Here is an 11,319-nt window from a genome sequence, read left to right as displayed (position 1 = left end):
GCTCGTGGGCAGGCTGAGGTGCCCCGGCCTGGAGGGCAGCGCGGCCCGAGGGCACGTCGCTGTGGCGGGGCTGCGGGGAAGGCGAGCAGCTGGCCCGGGGGCGGGGCCGTGGGGAGTGGCTGTGCGCTGCCGGGCGGTGGGAATAGGGATGCGGGAGGGCAACCGGCTAACCGGTACGCGACGCCCTACACCGGCAATGATTATCGGCCCGGTTAGCCGCGGGGTTGCCCGACGCGCCGCCTGCCCCAGGCACGGGGCTACTCCAGCCCCGCGGGGCCCACTGCACTTACGGCTGGAGCAGCCCTTGTCCGTGCCCAGCCCATCCTCCGAGTCGCAGGCTGCGTGCTGGCCCCCCGGGACCAGGGCCGATCGCTAAGGGACCAGCTCTGTGAAAACCATTGGCCCAGCTCCACGGGAGGCAGCTTCTCTGCTGAGGGAGGCTACACGTCAGGCTCTGCAGTATAAATCTTATTTGAGCTTTACTAGGGTGCTGTGCCCCCTGCGAGCTATGCGCACCAACCTCCCATCTGTCCACCCCACCGTAGCTGGATCGTTGCCTCCCCTGCTACTCGTGCCACAGCGGGAGCAAAGTTGCCACCTTCCTGCAGCCAAATAAGGGCTGAAGCTGTACAATGTCACTCTGTCGGCCCGCAGGAAAAGTTTTTTTATATATGTATATAGAGAAAGATACTGCAGAGCCCACAGCGCATGTAACCTAGAGATGTTAAAATGAGTGTATTCAGGTAAATGTGTAACTGCTGAAAATTTGAGTGCTTACACGTTTACATGCCTTGCATGCAGGGGACTATTTATAAATAGAAAACTTAAATTCTTCTAATTTAAATAAAATTAAATATCCAGTTTATGTAAGGAAACTCCATTTTTTAATTTTTGTTATAAAATCCTATTCACTGTACTAGAAACTTTTTTTAAAACTGAAGAGTGAGCTTCTTATGCAGTCTCTTAAAGTAATGAGAACATTAGAACAGCCATACTGGATCAGATCAGAGGTCCAACTACCTCAGTATCCTGTATTCCCACAGTGGCCAATGCTAGATGCCCCAGAGGGAGTGAACAGAAACCCGTAATCATCAAGTGATCCCTCTCCTGTCATCCATTTCTAGCCCCAGACAAACAGAGGCTAGGGACACCATTCCTACCCATTCTAGGTAATAAACATTGATGGACCTAACTTCCATGAATTTATCTAGTATTCTAGTTCTTTTCTGAACTCTGTTAAAATCCTGGGCTTCATAACAAGATGTGGGGGGTGAGGTAATTTTATAGTTCAGTTACAAGTAAAAGTACACAACTAAACCAAGCAGCAACAATCAAATATGCTGTCTTTGCAAAAGTCTGAATTTTTTAAATTTGTATTAGCAATTTTTTTAAAAAAATAAAGTATATTTGTACTATTTTCACCTTTCGTTTTTAAGGCTGAGCTTTTTCAACACCAGATCTGAAGTGTCTGCCATGAAAATTCACTTTTCCCATGTAGAACAAAATACCTGTGACAGAATTCTTTCCCTTTTGTACATTTTCTATCCTGCAGCCTGTCTTTAATTGCTTTTCTGAATGTTAGCTAGATTTACTAATATGTACTAGGCAGGTTTAATGTTCTTCAGTGCTTACCATTTTAAATTTGTAATTCCCTTTTTCTTCCCTCAGCGAGTATTTACTCTATTAGAAAAGGGTTTGCTTGGTTCTCCTGTGCAATTCACTTGGCAGAAAACTTTAGGAAACTTCCTTGCTGTGACAGGGTAAGATAAGAAATATTTAAATATTACTATTATATATATGGAGGTAATTGAGTTATTTTCACATCCTTTTGTTAATGTTGTATATTCACTATCACAGTATATGTCGCAGTTCCTGAGGTAACTTGCATTTCTGAGCCCCTTTTTTGGCATTCTTGAGGGCACTCAATTTTGGTCTCAGACATCACTAGCTTGTCACCATTCTCAGGGCGAAGTCTTGTAACTGTCCACCTGTAGTCCAAGAATCTAGGCTACAATTCTATGTGTAAGTCACTGTGATTACTACAGTAGATCTGACTTCAGTTCAGTACCTATAGTCCTAGTCTCTCATGGGCAATGACAGGGTTAACTAGTGATCAACTAAGCAATGATTGAGTTATCAACTGATCAGCGGCAGTTTTGTTGTTTTCATTTCTTTTTATCATGTTTCTTGAAGTAGGTCCAACATATAGGTAGAGTTGGCAGAATTCAATTTTTTGTAACTTAGGCAGCTAATATGTATCTTTATTTTTAAGATTTGTGTTTGATATTTAACAATTATAATGTTTATACCTGTTGGAAATTAAGGGGAAGGAGAGTAATAGGATAACACTAACCGTGGGGCCCCCAAGATGTTCCCCGGACTGGCAACAGGGCTACAGGGGCACCCTGCACAGGTGAGGGAACCAAGACACCTAGGTAAAAAGTGCCAGGGAGCCTATCATTCTCACCCAATGGAGCAAAGACCCACGGCAAGGACCCCAAGGAGAAGGATGACTCCCTGAACACAGAGGGTGGCCACTCTGCTTTGGCTCCTGTGTTTTTGGTGAGTGAGGGAATGAGTGAGTGCAACTCTTCTGTCATGGCTCCATAAGGTTCCCTGCATGTCTGCAGGGCCTGACACTTGATTCCTGCAGGTTCAAGGTGTGGGGAAGGCTGTGATCTTGGCAGGTCAGAGCAGAGACTCCTGTCCAGAGCTATGAGTAACGGGACAAGCCCTTGGTCTGAGAGGAGGCTACCCCCTCTCAAGTGGCTCCAGCCCAGGGACAGGGCTCCCAGTACATCATCCTTGCAGTACTAGCTCAGGGTCTCTGCTCTGCTCTTCCAGGACTGCAGCTTTTTCTGGACCATGCACCATCAGGAATCCAGTGTCACAGGCCCTTTGGTAGTATAGTGAGTTCTCTTCCACCATAATATTACAGCATCACTTCTAGAATGGCTACCTGTGGCTTCCAGTGATGCTATAGGACCAGTGACACTGGGTCCCTGCAGATACAAGATGCAGGAAAGGCTGCAGACCTGCCAGGGCAGGTGGGGTAGAGCAGAGACCCTCCACCTTCTACTATGAGATGAGCCCCTGGATTTGAAAGGCTCCTGCCTGGGAATGGATCCTGGTGAGTGAGAAGGCCATGACAGTAGTCTTTCCTGCCTCACCTCAGGACTGGTGATACCTGATCCATGAAGACATAAGGTGCACAGAGGGGTTTTTTTTAATTTCACTGTGTCAGTTTAAATTGAAGTCTATTTTCACCTACCAATCTAAATTAAATTCTGCAAAGCCTGTGTATATTGTGGCAGACAAAGATCGCAAGCTGCAAGAGTTCATTGGAGGGCAGGAATATGGGCTGTTGAGTGAACAAGTTCCCATTTCCTGAATAGGCTGCTGGAGACTGCTGCCCAGCAATTAAGTCAGGCAGGCACCTGGGACTCATTAAGAGCTGACGTGCAGTAGCAGTTAGGGCCTGCAGGTTCCTTTATAAAAGGTTTCCCCTCAGGCAAGGAGGGGGAAGGACTGGAGTGAAGAAGGAAGCACAGAGTGAGGCAAATAAGAGGTTTTTCCCAAGATGCCAGGGAGAAGGTATTGCAGGAATGGTTGGGGAAGTAGCCTAAGGAGAGGCTGCTATATGGTGGAGATAAGGTCAAGAGCCTCACTAGTTGCCATTATGTAGGGCCTTGGGCTGGAACTTGGAGTAAGTGGGCAGGACCAGGTTCCACCCATATCTGGTGGGCTACCACAAGGGAAAAGAGGACTTTTGGACCGCAGAAGGGATTTCTCCTCCAAACTAGTGTCTGGCTTATGATGAAAATGGCTCATTAAGCAGGGAACCTTCACCTCTAAAAGAACCAAGAAACAGTGGGAGGGTCACCTCAAGCTTCTGAGGTGTCTTAAAATCCACCAGGAAGAGCAGGACCCAGGGGCACTACCAGAGTTCCATCACAATATGCAGTTTTTACCAGGGCTGAGTCTGCACCAGATTTGTTATTTACTTAGGTAATTAAAGAAAATCCCTCCTAGTGATTTTAGTTCTTGTAGGAAATTCTGAACTCCCCCATGGAGCCAGAATACAATCCTTAGCACATAATCCTACATATAAGATTTATAAAGCTGATATATTATGATACAATGATATTATAATATTCAATATCTTTTCTAATGTTATCTTCTGTTTGTAAGAGAGGAAAGCTTATCTTTCCCAGACCTGAAGAAGAGCTATGTGTAAGCTTGAAAACTTGCTTCTCTCACTAACAGTTGGTCCAATAAAAGATAATGTTTCACCTATCCTATCTCACTAATATCATGGGACCCGCATGACTACAACACAGAATATATCCATAATATCTGTTACAGTAAGTACCTATCCACTGGAAAAATCAATAAATCAAACTCATGAGCCATATCACTGTGGCATGAAAGATCAATGGGGGGAGGGGCGGAGTTTTTATAGAAACTTTAAAGGTATTTACAAGTGAACAAGAAAACTAAATTAATCTTCTCTGTTTTTAGAGCTGATCACACTGTAAAAATCTTTGATCGTCATGGGCAGAAGAGAAATGAAATTAACTTATCAAGGTAACTATAAAGAGTGTTTGGAGCACTTTATTTTAAAAATGGCCTATTCATACATATAAGTAATATGTGAAAGGTGTATTTGAGGCAAAACTGAATTTGTACAATAGCCATGAAAAATGAGGAAAATACTATATATTCTTGCACATAAAAAGTTATGTGGCTATACTGTTTGTCAGATGAAAGGTAGAGATAATTTTAACCAGAATTTCAAGACCTCACATAAATAGCTCATTGCTAAAATACATAAATGTATAACACATGTGGCTGGCTAGAAAGATTTAAAATACTAAAAGTGGCGAGGAGTCCTGTGGCACTTTATAGACTAACTGAAGTGTAGGAGCATAAGCTTTCGTGGGCAAAGACCCACTTCATCAGATGCTACCCCTCTTATACTTAAAATACCAAGTTATCTCTGGTCCAAACTTCATCTAAAAGCTGTATAAAAGTATTTTCTTCATCTGACTTCTCTCTTCTCACCATCTACTGACTTCTCTCTTCTCACCATCTACTCATGTTAGTTAACAACCAAAAACTATCATCTTATTTTCTATTCCATTCTAGTCTGATTCCATTTTAATAAAGGCAGTCTCCTGTCCTCTATATAAGCTCCCCTTCCTCCAAATATACCCCAATGCCTACAAAACATAATCTGTTTTTTGCACTTTTTTTTTATCTATGCACTGAGACCTTGAAGTACCTTCTGTATAGCTGGACCTGTGTATGGAACTCAAAGCATTTAAAAAAAAAAGCTACCACTGAGGCCCTGGACCTATACCTTCTATTCTAAATTTACCTTCTAGAACCTCTGCCCCATAATTCTCTACATCATTGGTATCAATACATGCCATGACCACAGGATCTTCCCCAGTGCCAGCCAACCAAACTGCAGGTGATCTCCTGACATCTGGCAATGAAGTCACCATGTTGTTCTCGTGGTCGCCAGCTATCTACATTTCTGATGATCGGTCTCCCGTCTCCACTGAAAAATAACTGTTGCAACAGCAATCTCAGAGCATGAGTCTGCTGGTTCAGATTAGTGTGACAAGGCAAAAAATAGCAGTGTACATGTTCCTGCTCAACTGGAAGCCCGGGCTCTGAGACCCTCTTCCCCCCAGGTTTCAGAGCCCAGGCTCCAAGCAAAGCAGAAACATCTGCACTGCAATTTTTAGTATTGTAGCACAAGTCCAGGTTGGAGCTCTGAGACTTGCTGCTGTGTTTGGTGTGGGGGAGAAGTTCTGCACTGTAGAGGTACCTGTTGTTTTTCCCATTGTACTGTAAATTAGCGTATATAACCCACGTACGTGTATTACCCGCACCCGTGCATCACCCACAGTTTTTCCTGATTGTGTGTTTAAAAAAAAAAAAAGTCTTAGATAACCCATGCACGTGTTTAGCCCGCAGGAGATGAACCCCGAGTACTGTTAATGAATAATAACGAGGGTAATTAACTCAAGCATCAGGGTCTGAGCCTGTCACACAGAAGCGTTTGAGCTCCAGATATATCATTGCACAACTGCCAAAGCGCAGAGTAGATAGCCGCAGCCCGACAGGGCAGACTGGCTGTGTCACGGGAGGCTGCATGGGAAGGAAAGGTGACTGAGCTTACCCCTCGCACCATCTCCAACCCTCCCCAGCTGCCTTCTGCCCGTGCTGTGCACTCTCCCGGGGGTGAGCTGTCTGACCCAGGCAGCCAGAGCCAGGAGCTGAGCAAAGGAGCTGTGTCCTTAAACACAGCACCCCTCCTCTCACAGAGAGACAGCCACGTTCAGACAGACACAATAGAGGGAATGTCACAAGGTATTCCCATGGGACTTGGAGTGCAGGGCACAGGGGATGAGGTTTCACAGCTGATTACCTCCTCCCTGACTTCTCATCCCCCTCTGCACTGCCTGCTGATTCGGCACCTCAACCGTCACCGAAGTAAAAAAAACAAAACTTGTATAACGTGCGGACGAGGATAGCCCACAGGGGGGCGTGGTTTGTAAAACTTTGCATAACCCGTGGGTTATATACGCTAAAACATGGTAATTCAATCCCCTCAGTACATGAGACGTGTCAGTCTCCACTATCTGTTGGAAGGAGAGTCCCATCTAAGGGGGGTATGTTCCTTCATTCCACCTTGATGTCCCTTTCACCATGAGTGTGACTTCTTCAGCTGGACAACTGGGGAAGTCAGTTCTGAGGTGAGCCTATATGCAGGGTCTATAAACAATTTCATCCATCTCTGCCCTTACAGTTGAATAGTTCTGTGCTCAGGATGCTGTATACAGGCTCTCATAGCCATGAGCTACTTGTATTGGATGTATATGTACGCCAATTGGCCACAAAGCAAATAGTCTTTCTTACATACTGCCACTCTGAAATAAATTGTTGAGTGTGCTGTTTAGTCTGCTGCTGACTTACCTGCATAGCTAGACTGGGTTTTAACTTTTATTGGAAATTAATTTAACTTTGTTGTGGTCTGTTAATTATTCAAGGAAATGGATTTAATTCCCCAGTCTGCCAGGCAATAACAGATCAATGTAGAGCGTTGTTGTTCTGAGTGACTGACTAGCACTCAGTCCAAGCTCTGTTGTGGTCAGTCATCCTGAAAGACCTCAGGTGATGATGACACTGCAAAGAAAAACCCACAGCTGGCCCGTGCCAGCCACCTCAGGTTCCTGGGGTTTAAGCTGCAGGGTTTCTTCCATTGCAGTGTACACTTCTAGTCTGAGGCCTAGGATCCTCCCTCTTCACAGGCACCAATTTGAGTCCAGAAGTCTGCACTGCAGTGAAACATCTTCACCTACCAATATGCATAAGCCAGGGCTGCAAAGGTTTATACAAACATTTGTGTTCCAGAATCCATCCATCCTGTTTTCTTCAGGCATGCAGCTGAGCTCCTAGAATTGAGTGTCTCTTTTTCCCCTCCCTGGCACTTTAAGGGACACTACAATAGCCCCTTAGACTGAGTCAACTGACACAGGCCAGCCAAGGGTTTTTAATTGTAGAATTACCCCCAAGAGGCTTCTTCTGCACTATCTCTGAGGATTTTTTTTTTATGATCCACAGTCTTTTCCAGTCCTAATAAGAGCCTTTGGTGCCCAAGCCCTTCCTGCACTAGTGCAGCAGGGAAATGTACCCAATGCAGAGGAATTTATAATCCTTAATTTCCTTCTTTAATCTTAATTCTCCTCTGCTGAATTGTGAGGTGTGTCTGCCCTTGTGCTCATTGTAGGAACAGCAAATAGAGCATTTCCTGCTTACATGTGATCTTCTGTCCCTAACTTAATATTCTTCTGAGAAGTACCAGGCAGCTGTCCACATCAGGTGGCCTCCAAAAATCTATAAGGTTGTGTGACAGCTTGGTGTCCCTTGAAGATCCAGAGTATGTTGGAAGGGACCCTCTAGCCTTGGGATGTAGCAATTGATCAGAACTCTGGAGCCCCTGTTGAACACACACGTGTTAGGAAGAGGTCATAATTTTGATGAGATTAGAGCTGGGGTGCAACTTTTACTTGGAGATTCAGGTTTCTGTAACGTAAATGTCTCATACTGTCTAAGGTTTGTTATGAGGGGAGGAACTGAGTCGGGGGCTTCAGTCTGACTGTGTATAATTTTGTTGCATACCCTCAAACTTTAAAAATCCACTAGTAAATTTTATTCTCTCTCTCTGTCTGTGTTTCTTAAGCAACTGTGTTGCTATGGATTGGGATAAAGATGGGGACATCTTAGCCATAATTGCTGACAAATCCAGTACCATTTATCTGTGGGATGCCAACACAAACAAAACAAGCCAGGTGGACAGTGGCATGAGGTAAGAACAACTCTTCTTGTAAAAAGTAAAACATGTCAAGAATAGACTACTGCAGCATGTGGCATGCTCTTGTTGGTGCTACATCCAAAATCCATTTGGAAGCTGAAACTAATGCAAGTGCAGCAGTCTGTTTCTTAGGAGAGAGATGTTGCCACAGAGATGTTATATTCATGTTTTGTAGACTTGATGAGCTATCTTTACATTTCAAGGTAGAGCATTTCTGTAGGTTTTGCTCTATAATACCTTAAATGGCCTTTTAACTGTCTACTTGTGAGATTACCTCTATCCAAAACATGTGCTATTGCCAAAATTGGGATCAATAGAAACACTTGATCTGGAATCAATTCAGTTTAAAATAGAGGTTGCTGCTGAGAAGGCACTTTCCCTAAGGATTCCTCAACTTTGGAACTTGTTTCCCACACCTGGGGTCTAAAAAGATGAGTCTCTTGACCTTCAAATGTATTACAAAGATCTTTCAATACTGCTTTTGAGGCCAATATGTTGTGTTGCTGAAGGGCAATATGTAATCTTGTTGCTGTAAAGTTTAGCTGCTCATTGTCAGTGTATGATGGAGATTGTGTCTGAATATTTTCTATAGTATGATTTGTGTTTTTAAAGCAGTGGTTCTCAAACTTTTTGGCCCAATGGCTGGCTCAGTGCAAACCTTTCCATGGACCACCAGTTGCTAATGGAAACTCAACATTAATTACATCATTATGCCCAAGCCACTTTGCTAGTGCTACAGCTGAATGGTTTAATTTAAATTATTAAACAGATTAAGCTTTTTAACTTTCTCATGTTATTTATTTAAAATAAGTTTGATAAACTAAAATATTAATTTATGTCCAACACAAAAGGTTTAAATGTTTTCTTTATGGCAGTGGTAGGGAATCTTTTTTGGATTCGGGGTCATTGATCTACAGAAAAATCAGTTGGGGACCACACAAGTGAGAAGGAAAAAAAAAACTCATCCAAAACCCCCCGAGCCCTCACTGAGGTGGCTCCCAACTGAAACATCTCATTCCTGTGGTGCTCCAGCCCCATGGGGTGAAGGGAACGGACAGAGAGGACTGAGGTTCAGGGCTTCCCATAGGCCAGATTTACTTTTCTGGGGTTCTACAGTTAATGGACTTTGTGGACCCCCTTAGGCTTTGGTGGGGACAAAAATGAAGGGTTCAGTGTACAGGACAGGGCTGCCAGCAAGTGTGACAGAGATGGAGGGGGGTGCAGGATCTGGGCGGAAGATGGGGTATAAGATGCGCTATATGGGTGAGAGAGAAGGTGCAGAAGCAGGCTGGGAGTAGGGGGTCTGGCCAGGGGGAGGGAGCAAGAGCAAGGGAGGGTACAGCGTGTGGCCAAGAGGGAGGGTGCAAGATCAATGGTGGATGCAGGAGCAGGGTGTGGGAGTAGGTGTTTGGCCAGGAGAGAGGGTGCAGAGCAGAGGTGAGCAATAATTTTCGATGAGGGGGCACTCCAAGAATTTGGTAAATGATCAAAAGTTGTACTGTTCCATTATTAATGGAGAAGGTGCGGGGGTCTGGGATGGAGGTTGGGTGCAGAAGGCAACTTGGGTAATGATTGGGGTGTAGAATCTGGTAGTGAGTTTTGGATGAAGGAGGGGATCACGAGCTGGGGCAACAGAGTAGGATCAGAAGGGAGTCCAGGGACTGGGAGGGGAGTGTGACCTGGGGTAGTGAGGTGCAGGGGTTTGGGCTGTGACTTGGGACAGGGGTGCATAGTCTGTGAGGGGTAAGGATGCAAGAGAGGATTCTGGACCAGAGAAGGCTGTAGGAGGAAGGAGTGCGGGGCCTGGGAGAGGATTGGGACCTGGGTCAGGAGTGCAGGAGGGGGTTCAGGGATTTTGGCTGTAATCAGGGACAGTGGATTGGGGAGCAAGATCTGGGAGGGATTTGTGACATGAGGTGGGGCATACAAAGAGATCCAGTCTCTGGGAAGATCTGGGGGCTGGAGCAGGGGTTCAGAAAGTTTGGATTACCTGTAGGGTTGCCAGGTGTCCGGTATTCACCCAGACAGTCCGGTATTTTCACCTCCTGTCCTGTAAAAAAATCAGAAAATACCAGATTCCTAAAATGTCTGGTATTTTCTGATTTTTTTTATTTTTTTCCCAGATGGGAGGGGAAAGTACCGGGTGCTTACCTGATTCCACAGGGGAGCTGTCTGGCCCAGAGCAGGAAGACAAGATGGCAGATGGCCACTGGCAGCCTGTTAGGGCCAAAAAGCCTCAAAAGCATTTCATAAAGGGGCTATGCTGGTTTTTTTGCTCACTAACTTTGGTCTCCCCCTTTTTTTTTCCTCGGCAGAATTTTTTTCCCCAGTGGGTTTTTTTTTTGAGGGGCGGGGGGAAGGATGTTCTGTACTTTTGGTTAAACCATCTGGCAACCCTAATTACATGAGGTAGGGGAGCAGAGGTTTGTGGGAGGGAGGGGCTTATTCTTGCTGGGAGACCTTACCTGGCTCTCAGCCAGGTGCCCAGCAGGTTCCTTAGCCAGGGTCCCTGCCTTCCAACCCCTGTACCTGTTCAGGGAGCTGCAGTAGCCATGTTTACTGCTTTGAACAGAATGCTGAAAAAGGGGGGGGAGATGAGGAATGAGTGGCATTTTCTATGCTGTCCATCCTGCAAACAGGAAGCTGCTATTGGCTGAAACCAGCCAATGGGAGCTACTGGGAGGTGGGGCAGCATGAGATGTCATTCTCCCCTCCCTCCAGGCTCTCAGTGTTCAGAAACACAAACACACATGTGGCCCTGCAGCCAGCTTTCCTGAGTGCCAAGCAGGGTCAGGACAGGCAGAAGGATAGCTGAGGCTCTTGCAGACTGGATCAGCCTGCAGATTATCTTTTGCTCAGCCCTGCAGTAGGAGCAAGCTATGGGTGTAGGGTCTTGGCTGGAGGTTAGGATAAGTGAGGAGGATTGGGGT

At 45.4% G+C, this 11,319-nt stretch overlaps 1 protein-coding gene across 3 annotated transcripts in view; it reads left to right on the top strand.

Annotated features, from left to right (window-relative positions):
- WDR19 (WD repeat domain 19) overlaps positions 1-11,319 on the top strand; it is a 91,973-nt gene that overhangs the window by 378 nt on the left and 80,276 nt on the right. For all 3 annotated transcript variants that reach the window (XR_012904319.1, XM_014576749.3, XM_014576748.3), the window contains exons 2-4: positions 1,669-1,760; positions 4,522-4,587; positions 8,258-8,383. Coding sequence is in view for 2 of the 3 variants with exons in the window: in XM_014576749.3 (XP_014432235.2) it covers positions 1,669-1,760; positions 4,522-4,587; positions 8,258-8,383 (284 nt within the window). In the remaining variant the exon portion in view is untranslated. The remainder of the gene's footprint in view (positions 1-1,668; positions 1,761-4,521; positions 4,588-8,257; positions 8,384-11,319) is intronic.

The sequence above is a fragment of the Pelodiscus sinensis genome, chromosome 5 (genome assembly GCF_049634645.1).
Source record: "Pelodiscus sinensis isolate JC-2024 chromosome 5, ASM4963464v1, whole genome shotgun sequence".
NCBI lineage: Eukaryota > Metazoa > Chordata > Testudines > Trionychidae > Pelodiscus > Pelodiscus sinensis.
This window is presented reverse-complemented; position numbering and strand designations above follow the sequence as displayed.